The sequence below is a fragment of the Arachis hypogaea genome, chromosome 2, assembly GCF_003086295.3.
Source record: "Arachis hypogaea cultivar Tifrunner chromosome 2, arahy.Tifrunner.gnm2.J5K5, whole genome shotgun sequence".
Taxonomy (NCBI): domain Eukaryota; kingdom Viridiplantae; phylum Streptophyta; class Magnoliopsida; order Fabales; family Fabaceae; genus Arachis; species Arachis hypogaea.
In genome coordinates, this window is record NC_092037.1 from 89,306,476 (window position 1) to 89,330,765 (window position 24,290).

Consider the following 24,290-nt stretch of genomic DNA (forward strand, 5'->3'; position numbering starts at 1 on the left):
AGTAATAAGGATAGAGATCCTTGACCACCAAACCTTGCCAAGACCTTTTTATCATTTGAATTTCATTACTATTTACTTTTCTTGTTTCTTAATCTAAAACCCCAAAAACACACTTTTTCATAACCAATTATAAGCACACTTTCCTGTAATTCCTTGAGAGACGATCTGAGATTTAAATACTTCGGTTATCAATTCTATTAGGGGTTTGTTACTTGTGACAACCAAACTTTTACATGAAAGGATTCTTTGTTGTTTTAGAAGTTATACTTTCAACGAGAACTTATTTGTAAAATTCTAGACCACGCAAGGAATCCATTCATCAACTTCACGATGGAAGCAAAAGACGCGAAAGGGTTCCATTATTAGACTCAAAATACCTGTCAAGAAAAATGGAAAGCCTATACTGGCAAAGACTCTCCGATACTTTCCTCTGATACCATGACTGCAACAGTTATTCATGTGTAGCAAAACATCCTCAAACATGTTATGACATAAAGAGGCTGGAAATAATGATGGATTCTTGAGGCATCCCTGGGACGCTGAAGCGTGGAAAGAATTTGATGCAAAGCATCCAGATTTTTCTAACGATCCGTGGAGTGTTCGTTTAGCTTTAGCTAGCGATGGATTTAATCCTTTTGAAAATATGAGTACGAAGTATTTTATCTGGCCTGTGATTCTTATTCCATACAATCTTCCGCCATGGCTTTGCATGAAACAGACTTCTTTCACACTATCTATGATTATTCCCGGTCCTAAAATGCTTGGTAATGATATAGATATTTATTTGGAGCCATTAATGGATGAGTTGAAGCAACTGTGGGATGGCATTGAAACTTATGATGCTAACAAGGGGAACACTTTCAAGATGCGTGCGGCGCTAATGTGGACTATTAGTGATTTTCTGGGGTTGGGAAATTTATCTGGGTGGATTACATACAGTGGGTTAGTGTGTCCTACATGTAACGTGGACGCTAAGGCTCAACGATTGACATTCAGTCGAAAATGGTGTTACATGGGACATCACCACTTCTTGAATCAGGGCCATAAATATAGACTAGACCGTAATAGATTTTGACGGACAAGTTGAAAGTAGAGGTCCACCGAAGAGGTTATCTGCAACAGATGTCCTGAGGTAACAGTCTAACATCCAAGTTTCATTTGGGAAGAACTCAACTGTGACAGCAAAAAAAAAGACGCATTGGTGAAGATGCAGATTAGGATGACTCACATTGAAAAAAGAAGAGTGTGTTCTTTGAACTCCCGTACTGGGAGGATCAAATGTTGCGTCATAACCTTGATGTGATGCACATAGAAAAAAATATTTGTTACAATGTGGTATTCACTATCATAAACGATAGCGCCAAATCAAAAGACAATTTAAAAGCTCACAAATATTTACAAAGCATGAGCATAAGGCTTGAAATGTGGCCGGACGATGGTGGTAGATATCCTCCTGCAATATTCACAATGTCGAATCCATAAAAGAATGTATTCCTGAAGACTATACAGAACGTGGTCTTTCCAGATGGTTACTCTAGCAATATTGCTCGTTGTGTAGACTTGCGACAGTGCAAGTTGTCTGAGTTGAAAAGTCACAATTGTCACATTCTGATGGAACAATTACTTCCGATTTTGGTAAAGAATGCATTGCCTAGTCTAGTGTAGTCTGTGATTGCGAATTTGTCATCATTTTTCTGAGAAATCTGTGGGAAAGCTGTAAATCCTTCACAACTTGGTGACCTTCAAAATCATATTGTGCAAACTCTGTGTCAGATGGAAATGATTTTCCCACCATCCTTTTTCACTGTCATGGTTCACCTTACGGTGCATCTCGTCGATGAACTAAAACTTGAAGACACGGTATATTCTCGGTGGATGTATCCAATAGAAAGGTTAGATTGCTAATGAATACCTGTTATACATTCAATTGATTTCATAACATATATACTGAACATTGTGTCCTATTTCTATAAAAGGTATCTAGGTCGATTGAAGCAATATGTGCGTAATAGAGCACTAGCAGAAGGCTCAATTACGGAGGGGTATTTATCTGAGAAAATTTTGACATTCTGTTCTAGATATTTGGATAATGTTGAGAGTAGAATCAACTGACCCAGGCGCGTTGATGATCAACCTATTGATGTTACACACAATTCAGGGAAAACTATATTCCCAGAAATTGGAAAGGCGTCAGGGGCGGTTTCACGTTTTAGACTCACTCCAACGGAGAAAGATCAGGCACATCGTCACGTGCTAGTGAATTGCGAGGCCGTCGTTCCATTTCTTGAGTAAGTATGCTCATGTATTTTTTAACCACGAGCATAAATCATTCCACACACTCATACGTTGGACTAATTTGCTGTTATATCATAAAGTAAATATAGGGCAGAAACGAAGCGAAGATTACGGACTCAAATAAGGTTGCAATCTAAGATAGACCGTATTGTACGTGTAGAATTTCCTTGTTGGTTCAAGGATGAGGTTCATAGAAATTTAACCTGACTAATGTCTTTTTAGTATAGAATTTAAACTTCATGAAATCCAATGTTTTATATCAACGGTGGATGTTATTTGGTGCCAGATTCAAATGGACAGTACTATACATTCAAAAGAAATGAAGTTGCTGGCATGCGGTCCCATGCTTCAAGCAAGACGTTTCGGGGCGTACAACATCAATGGCTACAAGTTTAGAACTATCACAAATAAAGATGGACTGAAAATACAAAATAGTGGAGTTTATGTCTCATCTAATACTAGAAGTTATGCAAGCATGCGTGACAATGGAGTGGCGGTTGGTAGTATCCCATATTATGAAAAAATTATGGATATAATTGAATTAAACTACAGCTGCCATTTCACAGTGGTGTTGTTCAAATGTATCTGGGCTGACACAACTACGAGCAGAGGCATCAAACAAGACCATATGGGCCTTACCAGCATTAATTTCACTCGTCTGATACACATCGATGATCGAGAAGAGGATGAACCGTACATATTGGCATCAGAAGCTCATCTCGTATACTATGTAGATGATGAAGTAGATAAAGAATGGAGTATAGTGATTCATGTAAAACCACAAGACTTGTATGACATGGGAGGAGAGAATGATGAAGTTGAAGCTGCTTTTTCTCCACAACCAGGGTTATCCATGTCAGCGGCAAGTGACATCGGTGATTTACAGTTGACACGGGATGATGATTTAGAAGACCCAATAGATGATGCTTCCGAGAATTTCGATGATGTGGCTTAGTGGAAATATGGAAAACATGAACATCATTTATAGAGAATGTGTGTGTGTTTAATAAGTTTAATAGTGTTTATGATGTATGTAGTTTGCTTGTTACATTACAATCTGTGTTTTCGTATTTGAAATAAGTTTTCATTTCTTGTTGGTTTTCATGAATACCACCAGTTTCTCATTTCTTCCAACGTTTGTTGATAGCAAGACACACTTTTGAAGTAATTATTGTTGTGATCATCATTGTTGTTGTTCTTAATATCCTTGAATTACCGTATTGTTATCATTGACCAATATAGTCAACATAAAATGGTGGTATAACAGGAGAAATCAATACGGAGGATTTCTCTTCATGCTGTGCGGCCACAACATTCGCTAACAAAATGGCTATGGTCTCTCTATTCTATTCACTTGAACATGCAATTACTGTTGTCAGAGACATATGGTTTTGTAAGTTGAATGTTAGGTCTTGGTTGGAGGCTACATCAGGATGATCTTGTTCTAATGAATACTTGGAAACAGTGAACGAAGCTACTGTGCAGGTTTGTTCATTAGGCATACCATTAAAAACTTAAGTTAAACTATATTTGAATGATAATTTTAAGTTGATATAAGCTTAAAACAAATAATCAACAATAGTTGATACATTCATATTAAAATATGTAGGAACTTCATGCATGGGGATCAATGTACGAAGAGAAATTTGTGTATGTTTTTGTGACATTTGTAGTTGGTAGGACCTCCGAAGACATACTTGTTGAATTAAAGGTTAGAAATAAATTTCTAACATAGGAAGTGAATGACACAGACACGGTATGATTTACAAAAAAGACCATGAACTGGTTAATTTTATTATGATGCAGACGCGCTTTAGAAACACGCATGTTGTTGAGTTGGATATTGCTTCAAAAGAGGAACTAAAGTATATAGAACGTTCTATTACAGAACTTCTTTCCAAGAAATCCGTCCAAACTACCAACAAAGGAGATGGTAAATGTTAATTTTGTTTTGTTTAGGTTTAAAGAGTGCTTACCATTTTAACGTATTTTTTTAATTACTAGCTAATGACCTGGGAATTATCATTTTCTTTTAAGTAGACTTAAGTTGTTGTTTGCATGTTCATATTTTCAGTGTCAGCTGAATATTCAGGCGAAATAGTTGATGACACTCTAGATGGGGCAGACACTGATTCAGAAGATGATTTAGAAGCTATCTCCTCCGGTGGATATGACACCTCTAGGCATGTTGAGCTCAATAAGGTTCCGGAAGAAGGTAATGAGACTTTATACACCCAACATAGAGAAGATGACGTACATGCTACAAAAAGGGGTTTCGATCTGAACAAAAAGCCATGGTTTGGAGATGACTTATCAAATCCTTTATCACGTGACTACAGTAGATTCGTGACAGAATTTTTCTGGCCAGGTGAATACGATGTTAAAGAGAAATTTAGACTCAATACTTGTTTAATTTGTCTATTTCAAGAATTTTGATTGTTAAGTTCTGTTGAACTTTGTTTTCACTTTATGAATTCAGAGTTTGGCTTATTATTTTTTCCAGTTTATGCTTGAATACAAAATCAAAATGCGCTGATAGTACACAAGAGAAGCCCAATCGTAAATTTGTGCACATTATTATGTCGTAAATATTTTTTAACTCATGAATTATTTTTTACGTAATACAAAATATAAATTGTATCTAACACATTTACTTACCGTGTTTGAAACATGCTTTTCAAAAAAAATATTAGCGAGAACTTGAGTAGACTTAACAAGGCAATTTTTAAACAAAAAATTTCAAGTTAAAAATATATTGCAGTGGTTAGGAGAAAACCACTACAAAAAGCTCATCAAACATTTTTGCCCAGTCGATATTTTGCGGCGGTTAAAGCAAAATCGCTGCAAAATGTTACGCTTTTAGTAGCCTCTTTTAAATCTGTCGCGCTAACTGCTGCCAGATTCTATTTAGCAGCAGTTTCTAAAAACCGCTGCTATCTTCCGATTTTCTTGTAGTGTAATTACTGACTACATGATTAAATGCAAAACATGATGTTGAGAAAGTAGATCAGTAAGATTTTGAGCGCCTTAAATTCTAAAGGGGTTTTGGCACAATGAGTTGAACAACAAAAAAATATGTTCTTACTTAACAAAAAAATGAAAAAATTGAGAGAATTATAAAGAAAAAAGAGTGAACTAATAACATTTGAGAAAAAGAAGAATAGATACATACTGCTCTTGACTTTGTATAGTATCTATAAATTGTAAAAGGAGTAATGCTGCTCTAATAGAATCAGTACCTTGCTAAATTTATCACTAACATTGTAACTAGCTCCAAGTTAGACATTGATTATCTTGTTGTATTATTTTTTTTATTAATTTTTTTCTCATTTTTCATAGTCTGATTAAATTTTTAAATTGATCCATATGATTCTCGACTTTTATTATTTTAATCTTAATTTTAAAATTTACTATACAGGTCTTTGAGATTTAGCTTTGGACACTATATTAGTCCTTAAATTCTTTTTAGCGTTGAATAAGCAAATAGAGTGCTGAAATGACACTAATTTAATATACTAGACACAGTACTAAGCAATGTCATTCTGTTTTGGCGCCTAAACAAGGCAAAAACAAGAAGATGAAAAAAATTTATATGATATACAAATTATTTTATCTCTTATTATTCTCCAAAATGGACTTGTTTTTACCTTGTTTAAGTGCCAAAATGAAATGATGTCATTTAACCCTATACAGGGTCTAGAGCTGAATCTCGAAGACCAGTATAATGAATTTTGAAAAAAATAAGGCTAAAATAAAAAAATTAGATCTAGATTTTCTCTATTATAAAAGGAGAGTTCTATGATAGCATTAGTTTTGGTGATTAAAAGTGGCATAAGTTTGACCTACAAATAAAATATTGATATACGATAAAAAAATTAAATTTAAAACCAAAATAATTCTCTTTCTCATAATTTCTTATGGTTACTTTTATCAAAATAATTTCTTATAACTATTTTTATAATTATATAAAAAATTTCATAAAAATAACAAAAATAATTTTTTTAATTATATTTAAAATAATTATTTTATTATTAATTTTATTTTTAAAAAATAATTTTTTATAATTATTTTTACTGAAATAATTTTTTTATAATTATTTTTATTTTTTAATTATTTATTATTTATTATTTTTTTAATAATTTCTAAAAATAACACCAAAATTATTTTTATTTTTACCAAAATAATAACAAAAACAATTAAAAAATAATTTTGGTATTATTTTTAGAAATTATTAAAAATAATAATAATAAAAAATAATTAAAAATATAAAAAATTATAAAAAATTTATTTTAGTAAAAGTAATTATAAAAATAATTATAAGAAATTATTTTTTATAATTATAAAAAATTATTTTGATAAAAGTAATCATAAAAAATTTAAGAGAAAATTATTTCAGTTTTAGATTTAATTTTTTTATTATGCGTCAGTATTTTATTTATAGGTTAAACTTATGTAAAAAATCAATAAAATTAATGCCATTATAAATATTTTACTTGTAGGTCAAATTTATCTCATCTCTATAAAATCCGTGTATAAATCTTGACAAACATAAGGGAGATCATATAAATATACAATATTAAAGAAAAGGAATGATAGACAAACCTATACTATCCTGTAAAGAAATTTCAAATAGAAAAACAAGAGTCTTCAAACTCTAAACAAAGCCTTACCTAAGATACCTCACACATGGAATTTGAAAAGCCACAACAACACAATACAGAAGACAAAGATCATAAATGACACAGGGCAGCTAGAATTGTTCGTAGCTTTCGGTAGCAAAGGATCACGGGCATAACTATCTGATGTTTGGAGTCTAGAATAATCAATCCCTGCATCCAATGGCCAAGAAACAAGTTCACGATGACGACTATCGGATGTTGGGTGGCTAGAATCGTTCCTTGGATTCTCTAGAGGCTCAGAACTGCGAATAAAATTACTATAGGTGGTTGTGTGCCTAGAACCTGTTTCATCAGAATTTGGCAGTTGAGTAGTACTATGGACAAAGCCATTAGATGTTAACAATCTAGAATTCATAGCAGAACTCAATGGTGGAGCATAGCGGCGAACACCACGATTAGATGCAAAACTTGGTTCCGAGGCAACAGATTTATTATAGGATGATGTTGAGTGCCAAGAACCCCTCTCAAAACCGTGGACGGCAAGATTATTAGACGCAAAATCTGATGATGTTGAGTGCCAATAAGAACCCATACTACGGCGAAAAGGATCACGTGTCAAACGGTTAGAATTCCGGATAGGAGTTGATGTGGGGTCATAATTATGGACAGCACGATTAGATGCAAAACTCCATACCGAGTCAGCAGAGCTATCGGATGTTAAGCGGCTATAACCAGAACCCGTCTCAGAAATACTAGAAAGTGGAGGTGTACGGACAACAGGAGTGGATGTGAAGCGGCGGTTAGAATCAACTGCCGGGGAAAAATTCCGGACGGCACGGTTAGATGCAAAGCTTGATCCCGAGGCAGCAGTTGCGTAGGAGGATTTTGAGCTCCTGGAACTTGATGGCTTAGTAGTAGTAGTATTGCGGACATAGCGGCTCGGAGAATAACCGCAGTAGGCACGATTGGATGCGAAACTACTCGCTTCTGATGCAGCAGATGAGCGCCGCGTTGAACTCATCAAAGTAACTAGCCTTGTTAGTATTATTGGATCGATGATCGATTAAGAAAGGGAATGGGAGTTGCATGCCTTTTTTTATGCAGGTGGAACAAGGATTCTGTGGTCAATGGTTATTAGAAATAGTGGGTGGATGGCTGAATGCGGACATCTTAGCTAACCTCTAAATTCTTTATGCCACTTGCAATCCGACTTTTAGAAGAGAAATATTAGGTGAATTAAAATTTATTGTTTTTTTTGTTATTACTTAATCTTTAATTTAATTTTTTTATTCGAATAATTTAATAACATATTTTATCTTATATTTTCAAACATTAATAATTAATTGATAGTCAAAAACATAAATTCTAATAGCTCTTTAATATTATTATGTGCAACCGAAAAAGTATTGAATACCAACATTATATGCCTAAATTTACTGACAATGTTCATAATTTACATTTTGAAAAAAATTTAAAATAGTCTTTGACAATTATCTCAAAAACAATGAAATCTTTGACAAAAAAAATATTAATCCGTTCTCTGAATTTTACTTTTATGGGATTGATTAGTCCCTATGCAAAAAAAAGTCAATGTTATTTTTTTTGTAAGGGACTAATCAATCCCAAAAAAAATATCAAGAGTCGGGTTGGATATTTTTTTTAGAGGACTCTCGTTATCCTTTCAAGATAATTGTTAGGAACTAGGTGGATTATTCACTCTTACATTTTATAAAAAACATTTGAAATAGCTAATTTTAAAACATTTATAACTATACTAAAAAGAACTTCCAAAATTTATTTAGGCATTTTATTTTTAATGTGTTGGTTGAAATTGGTTGTTATATTATTAGTTTTATAGTGTGATTGTAAAAGAAATTATCGTATTTATGAACTGAAATAGTAGTTGTTTATTATTATTAGTACGAGCATACTTTCTCTTCTTTCTAATTACATATATTCTCTTCTGCTGTTACTCCTTAATTAATAATCAAATGAAACAGCCAACTTCATCATGCGAAAACATATAAAATAATGTTGTTTGTAATTCATTTTTACTCTGAAATCTCAGTTTTTTTATATTATTATTGGATTTAATGGTTCTCTTATCATTTTCATTTTCAACTCATGAAATCTTCGGTTAAAATATACTCCAAAGGGTTGCATGGAATTTTCGGCTGCATGTCAAAGTCTTCGATCTCTGATCCTTCAGTATTTCCCGATTTCAAACGCGGACAGCTCATATTATGCTTATTTTAATTTTCTCCAATCGTGATAACCTCTAATTTGCTCTTGTTTTGTGTATTAGAATAACCAATTAGGTTCAAAGGTCAACTTTTGTTTTTTGAGATTAAATTATATTTTATTAGTATTTCTTTCGTAATTACCTTACTAAATATAAATTTTTTTAAATTATATCGATTTTATTTTGATAATATAAATTATGACACAAAAAATTTACAAAATTAAATTACTTTTATAAAAAAATCACAACGAACAAAAATTTTTATCTACTAAAAAAACCAAAATTTATGTATATAAAAACAAAATAATAGGCTTTTTAATTATTATTTTCGTATGAAAGGATTTAATTTTTTATTAATGATTAATTTTAATATTTGGTGTCTAAAATTTGAAAGAATTTAGTTATTTAATTTTTTATATTTGATTAAGTATTAAGTTTATTATACAAATAAAAATAATTAATTTTTATACATGTTATTTAAAAATAATATTTTTTCACTCTATATATAAAAATATAATTAGATATTAGTATAAAAAAATTAGGGTAAAAAACCATAATAAGCCAACTGGCTCAAAAAATTACGTAAATACGCCAAAGCAAAAATCGTTTCAGCAATAAGCCAGATCGTATTTTTATATAATTCGAACCAGGTTGGTTCGAACTCTATTTGTTAGTAAATCGAACTAGGTGAGTTCGAATTAGGGTTTTTTGTTGGTACTAAATTGAACCAGTCTGGTTCAAATTAGGAATGAAGGTAATTCGAACCAAGGTGGTTCGAATTATAGAGAGAGAATGTTTGCATGTAATTCGAACCGGGCTGGTTCGAATTACACCAATCATAGTTCGAACCAGGCCGGTTCGAACTATGTGTGAGACTGACTGAGCTGTGTATATATGGACGAGGCATATCCGAATCGGCCAAAGAGATGCGGCCTATGTCGCCAACCCGGACACAGTTTAATAAGAAAAAATAAACGCTAAACTGTTTCAAGATTCATTGATCATACAAAATGAATGTCCCAGAACACAAATAAAAAAAACATAGGTAAACAGACTATAACATAACAAAAAAAGTACAAACCAGGATCATACATGATTGAAATTCAAAGAAAAAAATACATAATTAAAGAAGCCATATTCATTACTACTGGCAACAATCAAACTAAAAGTCATGTGCACTAATGTAAATAATACTGACACTAACAACATGGGATATAATTTAAATAACTCTAAGACTAGCAAGATGCGCACTAATGTAGATAATGCTAACACTAACAACATGCATACTAATGGTGTCCTGTCTGAGACGAGCCTCCAACCTGTGGGCAACTACGTCGCGTGTGTCCGGGTTGGCGACATAGGCCGCACCTCTTTGGCCGATTCGGATCCGCCTCGTCCATATTCGTCCGTATCCTAGTGGATCTAGGACGACCCTCTCTGGCACGCCTCATGGCAGGGTCTGGAATCACCGTGGGCCCGTCGTAAGGTGGCCAGAAGCCCTCCGGGATGGGAGGTGTGAATCCCATCCGATACACATTGAAGACCGAGCTAATCTGATAGACGCTGTGAACGTAAGAGGTCCAGGTGACCCGTGAGTATGCACAGCACGCAAGTGCGTGCTGACACGGGAAATGAAGAGCCTGGAAGTACCCGCAGTCACATGTCCGAGAGGCAAGTGATACTCTGTAAGTACCCAAGGAGAAAGAACCAGTCGGAGTTGTCTCTGCTACAGTGAACTCGGAGTTATCCCGGTCATACAGCGTCACCGTGAAGCACCTGGCCGTCTTCATGTTGGCCTCAATACACTTCACCAAATGCTGACTGAATTGTTGTCCTGTTCCCATCTGGGCCTCAGCCTCTCTCCCCTTGCGAACAAACAGTTCCGCAAGCCTACAATATGTTGCCTTCACCAGGGATGCTACAGGGAGATTTCTGACCCCCTTTAGGATAGAGTTCACACACTCGGAGATGTTCGTCGTCATGTGACCGAATCTCCGCCCCTCATCACGATGCTGAGTCCACAACGAGTAATCAATCCGGTTCGCCCACTCACACATCGCCGGATCTTCAGATCGCAGGATATCAAACCAGTAATCAAATTCAACCTCGGTCTTCGCATACGCCGCGTTGACTAGTAGCCTCCTAGCGTCTTTGCCCTTGAAGGTTAGGGCAAAATTAGCCGCTACGTGTCGTATGCAGAATGCACGGTACGCAGATGGCGGTAGCCAACCGCCGTCAGGAGCCTCAAGCGCAGCCTTGATGCCGTTGTGCCTGTCCGATATAACCAGCAGACCGGGCTGCGGGGTCACGTGCTGTCGAAGGTGCGAGAGAAAGAATGTCCAGGATTCCGCATTCTCACCCTCTACTAGTGCGAATGCCACAGGTAGAATGTTGGAGTTCCCATCCTGTGCAATCGCGATGAGCAACGTTCCCCCATACTTCCCATACAAATGTGTGCCGTCAATGCTGATTAGCGGCTTGCAATGACGGAATGCCTCGATGCAGGGCGGGAAAGTCCAGAAAAGTCTGTGGAAGTACGCTTGAGATTCGTCCACCTGTCCTCCAACTCGAACCGGGCTCGTCTTCAGGACCGCAACACTCCCAGGCATCGTCAGCTGGACACCCAAGACCCACCTAGGCAGGTCGTTGTAGGACTCATCCCAGTCACCGTATATGAGGGCAATAGATTTCTGCTTCGCCATCCAAACCCTCCTGTAAGTCGGCCTAAAACCAAAGTGCGCTGCCGTGGCGTTCAGGAGCACCTTGATGCTCACGGATGCATCGGCCCTAACCATTGGCATAATGAACGCCGAAATCACATGATAATCCAAACTTCTGTGGTCACTCGAGATGGATGTGGCCAGGCAAGTGTGAGGTCCATTGTACCGTTTGACCTCCCAAATGCCCTTGCGCTTCCGGAGACTCAGTCGAATCAACCATGTGCACCCATTCCCAAACTCGGAACACTTGCCCACATACCGGCGGTAATCGGACTCCACCACCTTGTACTGTACCCCTCGCCGGATGCTGTAAGTCTTCACACTTAAAAGGGCCTCATCTTTATCCTGGAATTGCTGACCCACCTGGAACTCTGTCAGACCAGTAGTCCCTTCCGCATCTCTAGCTCCGAATCCAACAGCGTGCCCTAACACCCCCTCATGTCTCATGGCGTCCAAGTCCAACGAGGAAAAATGTGGTGGATACTGCTGTGTGCCAGAGCTAGAACCACCTACCTCCAACGCAGGCCCAGTCGCTCCAATATCATCAGCGCTATCATCGTCAATCATATCCGGCTCGACGTCATCCTCGTCTTCATCGTCCAAAAAACCGTCTCCTACGCCAACAGGTGCAACTCCCACTAAAGCGTTCGGCAAGTTTTCCCTTTCCACTACCTCGTCGCCTTCGGTGGCATTGAGGTCAACAGCGAAAAATGGGGAGGCGACATGTTGGACCACTGGTTCGTACACAGGGACGGACGAGGAAGCAACGGCAGGCCGGGAACTAGAACCTGCTGCATTCGCTATAGTGTTCGTATTCCTGTTCGAACCGCCGGAGCTGGATACAACATCAACCAGCCGGGCCAACAACTCCGGTGTCCTCACCTCCGGAAACTGCCGCCGACATAGAAACATTACTTGCAAGTCCGCATCATTATTAATCGTGAAGCAATCATACTTCACCGTATTCTGTAGCACCGTGACTAGAATGCGATAGAAAAACTTCTTTACCCGCTTCGCACCCTCCAGACCGAGCTTCATTAGTACAGCGCTAACAAGGTCATCGTAACTCGTCGTAGATGTTATGACAATACATAGAGGATTCTTATCTGTGAACTTTACTCCGGAACGAGTTTTTCTATTAACAGATCCTCTGTGGTGCACCAAAACCACAAAACTCTCCTCACTAGCCATCCTACTCCCTCTAATGATACTAACTCACGTTTGGAACCATATATATACAGCTCAGTCTCACACATAGTTCGAACCGGCCTGGTTCGAACTATGATTGGTGTAATTCGAACCAGCCCGGTTCGAATTACATGCAAACACTATAATTCGAACCACCTTGGTTCGAATTACCTTCATTCCTAATTCGAACCAGGCTGGTTCGATTTAGTACCAACAAAAAACCCTAATTCGAACTCACCTGGTTCGATTTACTAACAAATAGAGTTCGAACCAACCTGGTTCGAATTATATAAAAATACGATCTGGCTTATTGCTGAAACGATTTTTGCTTTGGCGTATTTACGTAATTTTTTGAGCCAGTTGGCTTATTATGGTTTTTTACCCAAAAAATTATATTGATATTATAAAATTAACTCAAAAATAATTTTTTTGAAATAATTGAATGTTGATTCTAATTATTAATCACAAAATTAATATTCTCTCCAAATTATATATAATAAATATCTAAAAAAAATAAAATATTAATTAAAAAGATAAATGGTGAAAATTTGAAACTAAATAAAAAAACAAATAAAATATATATATAATAATAATAATAAATTTTTTATGTAAATAATATTAAGATTATTTTTAATTATAAATTTAATGTATTTTTTATAATTTTATAAATTCATTTAAAATATATTATTTTATTAATTTTAGTTTTTGTAGAATAGAAAAATGGAAAGAAATAGAGAATAAGAGAGAAAAGAGAAAGAGAAAGATAAAAAAGAAGGTGAAAGAGAATTTGTTAATTTTAAAGGAAATATTTTATTTTAATATAATAAAAAATATCTCGTGACATATTTTAATTTGTTAAATTAATAATATAAATATATATTATAAGTTATATATATAGTAGAAAGAATAGAGAGAAATAGAAAAGGAGAGAGAAATAGACAAGAGGATGGAAGAAATGAGTAGTTTATTAATTTTGAAAAAAAAATATTTCATTCCGATTTGAATGAGAAGATGTTATGTGACATATGTTGGTTGTTAAATTAGTAATATAATCATTTAAAAAAATTATTCTAACTTTAATGAAAGAGTGTATATATTTTAGTTATTAAATTATTAATATAATATAATTATATTTTAATTTTAATTTTAATTTAATTTTAATTACAATTAAAAAATATTATATTATATATTTTAATTATTAAATTTATAATTAATCATTAATAATAATATATAAAAAGATAAAATAGATAAAGAAATAAGAGAGATCAGATAAAAAAAAAAAGAAAAAATGATAGAACTCTTTAATTTTAAAAAATATTTAATTTTAATTATAATAAAAAATATATAATATATTTTAATTATAACATTAATAATATATAGTAGATAAATTGCAGAAAAATTAATCAGAAACAAAGCTACCATTGCAATTGCAGAAACCTCAAAGCAAATAAAAGAAGGCTATGTTTAGTTTTTGTTATTGGAGGTGTGCTTGTATTTTTACAAAAAGATAAATAGAGATATTTTTTTTTCCTTCTTTTTTTGAGAGATATATAAATGACCTTTCTTTTCTTTATTTAACAAACATATATTTTTTTTCTCCTTCAAAACTAAAATAAGCTACTATTTAATTATTTCATTTGGCTAAAGCAGTCTTCAATAATAAATTAATAATTATATATGTATATTAGTGATAACTGATTGATTAGTCTAAATTGTAATTGGAATATATATATATATATATATATATATATATATATATATATATATATATATATATGGGTTTTTTTTGCATAAATAAACTAAAATAATACAAAAATATATAAAAGATATTAAAATAAATATTTTGTAATAATTTAAACTATTTTATATTATTATTTTAATTAAATCAACCAAACAATTATCATTAATTTATATATATTTATGTATATAATTATTGAAAGATATTTTGGTCAAATAAGTTAAAAATCAACTTGGATTGGTCTAGTGATTAGCTCATTAATCTACTTAAGCAAGTATCGAGAATTTGAATCTCGTCTTATAAAAAAAACAATTCATTGATCAGCGACAAACTCTTAAATAAAGTTTCGATCTAATTAGTTCTTGACCTGTCGGATTAGAAGATACTGTAAAAAACCAAAGACAATTATTTATTTTAATCTTTGAAAAAAAGAAAGTCGTATTTTCTCTATAAATTAATATTTTGTATATATGTAGTAAATTAAAATATTTACGCGTATTTATACTTTTAGTTTTTTTTGTCACATTTATACTTTTAGTTTTAATGATATGCTAGGTATTGCTGTTGTTATTTTTAAACGTTATTTATCTTTTAAAAGTTACTTTTAATAATCATAAATTATAATAATATTATTTATTAAAATTGTATCTAAAATTTAAAATAATTATAATAGGTTTAAATATAATAAAAAATATTTTTTATTAAGTATAAAGTATAAACTGAATTTAAAAATATCTTTCCTGTTTCCTTATCATAATTACAAGAGTGTCTTTTGAGAGTTTAGGATCTAATATTTTATCCTTAATTGGGTTTTGTTAGAAGTTTAAAATTTTAAATTTTAAAATTTTTTTATTTTCATTTTAGATCTTGTACATTTAAAAACTAAAATGCTCATTAACCAAGTTTATATACTTTACACGAAAATAATAAAGATTTTGGAAACATGTATCTTAATAATATATTTTAAGAATAGTATAAAAAATATTTTATTCAAAAACAATTTTATGATTATATCTTTTTAATTTGTCAAATAACAATTATTAGTATCACAGATCAATTTTTTTTAATAAAAAGTTAATAAAGTAAAAAATAAAAATTTAGTCATCTTTAGATCAAAATTATGAGAGTCATATATAAGTAATTTCTTACTTTATTAATTTAAAAAAATAAATTACCTTTTGTATTTATGAAAGATACAAACGCTGATAAATGTATCTATATAAGAATAAAACGACAATTATACCTATGGAATATAGCTTTTGTGTACCAAAAATACTCTTACTGTCTTACGGACCGATTGTATAACCAACGTCCGGGTATTCTTGGCACACGGAAGTCATTTTTCGTAGTTATAATTGTCGTTTTATTCTTATATAGATACATTTGTCAACATCTATATCTTTTGTGGATATAAATGATAATTTATTCTAATTTAAAATTATATCCTAGTATTTTTCCTAATATAACTGACGTTAACACCTTCATTATTGAACTAGATAGTTGTCACTAATTAATTTAATATGATTCTTGGGCCATGCTTTTATTACAATAATTTAAATTGACTTCAGATTGACTTGCTCGGTTGTTGTGAGTTGTGACTTTTTTAGAAGTTAGAACCATAGCAGATTCTTCGTCCTATGAAAATCATTTCTAAGCTGAGAGACTTGTAGCAATCTACGAGTTTGCTGCTAAGAAACAAACATGACTCCTGACAAGGTATAACTTCTTCCTTTTCCTGTATTTTCTCTTCTCTGTTCAATTCGATACTAATAATGAATCGTTTTCTCTTTCTAAATTGAAGTCGAAGGACGAAACTGAATGGATGATTCCCGTTGAAGTGATGCTGGGTTCTCTTGACCACGGAGAAGTTCAAGCGTGCAGCATTTCAAGAATCCCAGACGAGATTCGAGCCCCAAAACAAGAATGTTACAAGCCAAAATTGGTGTCTGTAGGACCCTTACACAGGGGAGCCACAAGGCAGATTCTCTTAATGGAAGAACCCAAATGGCGCTACGCCAAGTCCTTCCTTGACCGCAAGGTGCAAAACAACCAAGGAGGACACAAAAAACAAGAACCAGGACCCCGAGAGTGGGGTAAGGAAATTCTCAAGCTTGACAAGGTGGTTCGCGCTTCCTACGGCGGTGACCTCGACTTGGATCCCCAGGACCTCGCCAAAATCATGTTGGTAATCGCCCTACTCTACTTACTTTTTTGCCACAACAGAAATGTTAGTTAGAGGCTAATATTAGCATCTTTGTGCCAACGCCTTATTTTTATACTATTAGGATTTAAGATTTAAGATTTTGAAAATAACAATAGCGTTTGTGAGACAAGAAAGAACTTACTACAAACAACCCATAATTACCTTATTTAACATTTATTAATTATCGTTAGAATAGTTGTGTAATATTAGATGTAATAAATATATAATTACAAATGTTATGTATATGAAATAATAAATGTTATGTTATATAAGATAATTTTAGATTTAGTCTCCCTAGTATTTTCCTCTTATTGATTAGTCCCGAAATAACTTCTGTATCTGGATGTTGAAATTTTGTGACTCTTGTTTTGTATAATTCTAATTGGAGCAGGAGATATTGCCATAGGTTACACGAAAAGTGGAAAGTGAACTAAATCTCTCTTCTCTGGTTTCCAAGGTCATATTGTTTGGTAGTTGAAAAGTGACAAAAATATAATTATAGGCACATAAATATATGTGTGAGAAAGGAGATACATTTAACTGAGACAAGATTACAGAGATGGAAAGACTAAGATAGAAGAGATAGAGACAAATATTTTCTGTTTTTCTTTTTAAAGTGCACATAAAATACAAGACAAAATTTGTCTCTGACTCCACAGCTAAACTAGCTTTTTTGTATTTTTATCTCAGTTGAAATTCAAATGCAACCTCTACTCATTGAACAAGGTCCATTTGTACATGTTGCAGGTGGATGGCTGTTTCTTGCTAGAACTTCTCCATAAGCTTGGGGAATACATGGATCCACAGACAAACCAGGGCGAAAATTTTTCCAATGACCCATTCCTAGAGACAGAGGAGAAGGTGCAGTGTGTGCTGAATGATATTTCAATGCTGGAAAATCAGATCCCTTTCATTGTTCTCAAGAAGTTGTACAATAATGTCTTCCCTGAAAACAACAACAATTACAACCGTAATAGGGTTGCAGAAGATCATCGTGTGGCCGATGTCATTCGTAAAGCCTTTGGTTACCAGTCAAAAGACCGGCATGGTTCGGCTCATATGCTTCACTTAATGCACTTGTCCACAGTTGAAGAAGACAACAATCAAGAAGCCAAACGATTGAGACAAGCATGCCGAGAACTAAAGCGATGCGCTACCAGGCTTCGAGCTGCAGGAATAACCATTAAACCAACAAATAGCAACAGCATTGCAAATGGTAATGTCAATGCTAGTACTAGTGTTAACAATCAGCATAAGCTTGTGGACATATTTGATTTTAACATAAGTTTCAATGAGCAAGACAAGATACTTGAAATACCGGCTTTGCATATTAAGGAAACAACGGAAGCGAGATGGAGAAACTTGATTGCTTGGGAGCAGAGCAGAATTTGGATAAGAGGCAAGTATACTTCCTATGCTTTGTTCTTCCAAACTTTGATATGCTGTGAGCATGACCTCAAGTTTCTGGAGAAAAAGGGAGTGATAGTGAATGAGTCCAAGAAGAGCAATGCTGAAATTATGACAATGTTTCGCACCATCTCTGATGGTGTTGATCACATGGATTCAAGTTACAGTGATCACTGTAAGAAACTTAATGCACACCGGACTACATTGGTCACGAAAGCATTTCGCGAATGGCCTATAATCACTTGGCATAGGTGCAGGCATGTTCTTGAGATTCTTGTGTTCTATTGGTGGAACTGGCTAGGAATTTTGATACGCGATCATATCCCAACAGTGTGGAAATTTTTCGGCGTTGTGGCCGCGATTGTGTTGCTTGTTCTCACCATTATGCAGACATATTATTCAGCTAAGCAGACACATTATTCAGCTGAGCAGGCACGTAATGCAACTAGTGGCTCTTAGGCATCATCAGCAAGAAAAGTGCTATTTGTGTCTCTTAATGTTTTTTCAAGTTTAAAATTGAATGCACAATTGTGATGTTGAAGTTTGTGTATGTTAATGGAAGAGATTTAGGTCCATGTTGAACATTGAAGAGGTGTTTTCCTGAAATTATTGTGAATGAAATCTTTTGTCTTGTTCTGTTTGAGATTGTCAAAGAAATCAAGCAACTCTTTTATGATCCTTATATTCTTACAATTAAAGCAAAATTAATGAACTAATTTTGTGAGATCAACATACAATTTTGCCAAAGAAATAAAGTGAGCATGAATTTTCACCACTGTCTCAATTGACCACAATTCTGCTAGAAGGTCAATAATTGTAACAGAGCAAATCAAAGCAACCTTAAATGAATTAACGGCTATCCCAAGTAATAATTAGCACATAACTGCCTTCAGGTTACCACCAGATTTATGATTAGAAGTCAGAACTCAGAAACATACTTATGATCAACGCTTATTCATAACATGATTTTCTAAATATTGAAACTCGTATCTAAAAAAGTTATATCCATTAACTATCCACAAGTTCAAAGAAATTTACTAGAAGTATATTAGAATTAAAAATGATGGGATCAATTAATTTATCTATTTATTTCTTTTTTGAACGAGTTTCATATATGTAAACTTAATTAAATTTGTTCATAAAAACTTGGGTTCTCTTTTCACCTCCAACATAACATACATGATGAATCATGAATAGACTAGTTATTTTATTGCACTGTTTTCTAATTGCACTCCTTTGTGGGAAAGATGGTATGGTGATGGATGATGGGTGTTCAAACTGCATCACCTTTCAACCTTTACCAACCTTAGTGACCCCATCAAGCACCGTAGTGGCATCACTGTGAGTAATAATAGCCATTGAACCACCATGCAATCGCCTATAAGACACTGCCGTCGGAGGATGCATGTCAAAGAGAAGAGGGGAAGGGCATGGTTTTGTGTTGGAGTTTTGTGAACCTGCATTAGTTGGTGCCTACCAAGCACGAACACTTTGCTAAGTTGCCATGTCCGATGCCATCCAACATTTGTCCGACATGCGCTTTTCGTATCCAATCATGTTTTAATAAAAGATTAAAATTATTTTTTTCGACACTCTCGGATACACCTAAATACCATCATGTGTGAGCGTAACCAACCTTATTCTTATTTTTTAATATATATTCTTGAAATGAGTTTAAAAATAGTATATATTATTATTTATTAAAACAAAAAATTAATTTAAATACTTTATATCATTAAAAATATTAAAAATAATTAAAAAAATTAATTTATATTTTAATATCAATAAAATATTAAAATATTATTATAATTTATCTAATAAATACTTTATCTTTTATATATATGTGGTTCCTCTGTATCTCATACAAATTTAAAATTTGTTGTTCGCGTATATCATATCGTGTTGTATGCGATATCAGTGTTCATACATCATAGCATATGTAGCATATGGATCACATGAAAATAACATAAGATTGTTGCTTTACTTGGTTGTTTAGTTCTTTTTACATTATAAGCAAATGTTTCATGTACAATCTTCATTTAAACCGTGAAGTTGTTTGATTATAAATGTGAACGTAATTTGATTATATATAGTTATGGAATTTGATTATAATTGCAAATCTATTTTATTATAATTGTAAAATTGGGTTAATTGTATTGTTTATAGAATTTGATTATAAGAATCTAGTTTGCATATTTTTAACATCATGTAGCCATCTCTTGCACTACGTACTTTACTCAAACTGATTGCCATGGAAGAGATATGAGATATAAAAGATTGCACAATAACGGCACGGTAGTGTCATTTTGTGGCTAATTTTTTTTGTTATGAAAGTAGAAATGGTGATATAATTTAATATTATAATTTTTTGTATTTTTAAAACTGTAAAAAGTACACAAATCGGAGAGTCCGATTTCTTGTACTTCAAATTTTTTAATTTTTTTAACACAAATTGGACGGTCCGATTTGTGTACCTCTAGAAATCGGATGATTTAATTTTTATACCTCTAATAAATCGAGCGGTCCGATTTCTCCTCTCTAGTTAAACGATTCCACATTTGAGTATAACACCCCAACAATCCACATTTTAAAAAAACACCACTACCACTCTAATATTAAAAATAAAAAGTTCTCATTTTGTTTATAATTTTAGAGTTTGTTTAATTGTTTATTTACAATTGTTTTTTCACAATTAAAATCAGCTGCTAGGATAATGCAATCACACATGTATGTATGGTATATGAGAAAAATTATCTTTCTCATAAAAGTTATCTTTAAAACTCCTACGTATCCAATAATTGAGAGACATCTCAAGATAAATTTTTTAATGATACCTCATCATAATAGTGAAAAAGAAAAAAAAAAACTTAGTAGAAATAGTAATACAAGAGCATAAGATCCGTGTGGCATGCCAAACCCTCCTAGCAAGCTTCACTAAAGCAATGTTGATGATAAATCCCTCCTAAGCATAATTCTTTTTTCTTCAATACCACAAAGATCAAGAATAGAGCTAACGAATACAAGAGATTATTGAATATTTGAATCATTTTCTTTTCGAATTCAAGTTAGCGTATGCATGTTTGGTCAAGGATGAAAGAGGAGATAATTTTACCTAAATGAATTTCACGTATAAAAAGGCAAAAACTTATCGCACTTTTTACCCGAACCCGAACCAAACATAAAGGTGTAAAGCAAGATACTTCACCTTTGATAAACTAACATGAATTCTATACTTTTTCTAAATGGTAAAATTCGTTTTTGAAAGATTATTTGTTCTAAATTAGTCTCTAACATTTTGTTTTTAAAATCAAATTTGTCTTTTCAAAGATTTTAATTTAATCAAATTAGTTTTTTTGTTATTTTTGTTACTGACAGTATCAAAATTTGTGAATGTGATAGGTTAAAGTAATACCACACTAACCACAATACGCTTGACAATTCTAATTGGCTACTAACATTAGAAGTTTATAAAATTAGATCAAATTAATCTTAAATCGAGGAGAATTTTGAGACATTAAAATTCTTCAATTTAAAATTGATTTGATCTAATTTCATAAATTTATATATGTGTTGTGGTGTTAGTTAAGTTATATCAGTAAATTCTAATGCCATCAGCAACAAAAGTAACAAAAAGACTCATGCGATCTATTCAAAATCTTTAAAAGACGAATTTAATTAAAAAAATCTTTTCGGAGACAAATTTAACTATTTATTTTCTAATTATTCAAAAATAAACTTTCATGTCAAAGGCATCGTAACTTGAGTTTGCTCTGGTCAAGTAGTTCCTGACCTTTCTTAAGCATGATTTGTGCATGAACCATCAAAAGGACACCCTTTTGAGCCATTTCCCCAGCCATGTCAATCTCACGGTTTGACTTGTCCAAAAGCTTTAACAATGAAGCAGCATCAGCTATCTCAATTCCCTCATCGATGGAACTGGGTTCTCCAAAAGACAAGGACAGATTCTTCAAGCGTGCGTTTATGCTTTCAAAATCTGCTTTTACCGATGCATAGATTTGACCATTTTTGGGTCTCTTGGATAGTTCCTCAGCTGCTTGTAGACCCATTGACTTCAAGTCAACGATCCCATCAATTTTCTCATCTATTTTTATCATGTTTAGATCGACATATCCACAATCAACATTCAGAACTTTAACGGCACATGATTCAACTTTGTGTGTAAATTAAATGATTTAGTATCACTGACTTAGGTAAAATTCTCTTGATCGGATTTCAACTAAGTAAAAAAATGCTAGTAATTTAATTAGAAAGAAATAACTAATAAATCACGAAATTTCTACCAAAAATTGAATAAGTCAATGTCTTCCGAGATCAAGAAGACTTTTGAACGTATGATGATGATAATTATCATGAGATGATAATTTTTGCAAGGAAGAAATATAGTGTATGTGGTCAAATGAAGATTTGAGTAATCATGATTCATAAATAACTAACTCACCGCTATTGTTGGTGTTAAGACTCATCATGGAGTGGTCAGAGTGGGTAGCAGCAACAGCATCAGAAGAACTACTACTGTTGATGCAATCATCCACAGCCTTGCGGAAATAATCATGATAACCGCCGTCGGTGGCCGTATATGGCTTTGATCTTTTAAGGAAAACTCGAGCTCCGCGGTGGCTTTCTTTACCTTTTGGCATTTTCGATTTTCCTTCTCCTTCACCTGACTTTGTTTTTAGGCGAATTCTAAAGAAAAATCCTTCTATACATGTATGTGTGTGCTGTCAAAGTTATAGACCAACAACTGTTAGCATTTTTTTATGAGCAATGCTAGGAGTCAGCAATTTTTGTGATTGTTAGTCATTAATTAGCCATTAATGATGATTTGATGGTGTGAGATTGGTATGAAATTTCATCCCATAGCTCACCTTTCTCTACTGGTTACATACTAGTCAAAATTCAATAAAACTGCTGATTCCTAGACTTTTCTTTTTTTTATATTACTTTTGCTACGCATCACATCACGTGAGGCATTTATAATTTAATTTTTTTCCCTCTAAAATAGTAATTTTATTGCAATAAAAGAAATTCTATTACAATTACCACATTCAGGGATACAAAAACAATAAAACATAACATAGGGCTACTCCAAAAAATTAATAATAGTAAGTTTAAGAGATTAGGTCTTACAAAAGATAAAGAAAAAGTTTTCTTACATCTTCGTCTTCGATAAATGTGAAAACTCACTTGATTTAATGAAGCTTTTGAATCCTTTTTTTTATGTGCTTCGCTGAACTTACCATTTCTAAAGATACAATTCCTGACCGCTGATTATCAAAATTCAAAGATCAATTCGGTGCTGCTGATTCTACTCTTTCTGAATTTAATTTTTTTAATTAAGAATAAATTAATAAAAATTAAAATCAATAAAAATTTAATTCTATCAAAATTATATATTATTTTAAATTATGAATTTAAATTAAAAATAGAATTAAATTTTTTTAATAAAATTAGAATTATTTTTTCTAAATTTTTTTTCAAACACACACTATATATTTTGGTCATTGATACATCATAGATTATAGAGGCCATTAACAATTTGAATAAGAGGAAAAGAGCTGAGGTTGGAGTCCGAGTGGTTTAATTTGAAATTTTGGATACGTACTTGTCCGCTTAACATTTGTCCTAATAGAAATATTAGATGTGTAATTTGTATATGTTCAAATTTACACATACAAAAAACAATCCTAAAAATAGGATATGGTGAATAACATTTATAATAATGCTCCACATTTATATAAAAAATACATGAATATTATCCAAATCTTTTTTGTTATATGTATTTTTTTAATCTCCAAATCATTTATGATTTACCCATCTTTCTATGACTTTTGTTCAACGTAAACATTTTTTTTTATTT

General features: G+C 33.0%; 3 protein-coding genes across 4 annotated transcripts; 2 read left to right on the forward strand and 1 right to left on the reverse strand.

Moving 5' to 3' along the window:
* The first annotated feature begins 643 nt into the window (after nt 1–643).
* Nucleotides 644–3,250, forward strand: LOC140177217 (uncharacterized). Its single transcript, XM_072210264.1, has 7 exons — nt 644–1,061; nt 1,526–1,635; nt 1,774–1,892; nt 1,977–2,042; nt 2,118–2,288; nt 2,385–2,481; nt 2,582–3,250. Exons 1-7 carry the CDS (start codon nt 644–646, stop codon nt 3,248–3,250), a joined length of 1,650 nt encoding a protein of 549 aa, XP_072066365.1.
* Nucleotides 3,251–16,291: 13,041 nt separating this feature from the next.
* Nucleotides 16,292–19,069, forward strand: LOC112750067 (UPF0481 protein At3g47200). Its single transcript, XM_025798593.3, has 3 exons — nt 16,292–16,518; nt 16,604–16,987; nt 17,753–19,069. Exons 1-3 carry the CDS (start codon nt 16,504–16,506, stop codon nt 18,869–18,871), a joined length of 1,518 nt encoding a protein of 505 aa, XP_025654378.1. The 5' UTR covers nt 16,292–16,503; the 3' UTR covers nt 18,872–19,069.
* Nucleotides 19,070–21,144: 2,075 nt separating this feature from the next.
* On the reverse strand, nt 21,145–23,136 carry LOC112750073 (uncharacterized). 2 transcript variants are annotated; one of them, XM_025798614.2, is made up of 3 exons: nt 22,872–23,136; nt 22,203–22,514; nt 21,145–21,374 (listed from the first exon to the last, which is right to left on the reverse strand). In XM_025798614.2, the coding sequence occupies exons 1-3, from the start codon at nt 23,068–23,070 to the stop codon at nt 21,334–21,336; spliced, it is 552 nt and encodes a 183-aa protein (XP_025654399.1). In that variant the 5' UTR covers nt 23,071–23,136; the 3' UTR covers nt 21,145–21,333. The 2 variants fall into 2 exon arrangements, with proteins under 2 accessions (XP_025654399.1, XP_025654391.1); XM_025798606.2 differs by lacking the exon at nt 21,145–21,374 and having other exon boundaries at nt 22,059–22,514; nt 22,872–23,135.
* Between the last annotated feature and the right edge of the window lie 1,154 nt (nt 23,137–24,290).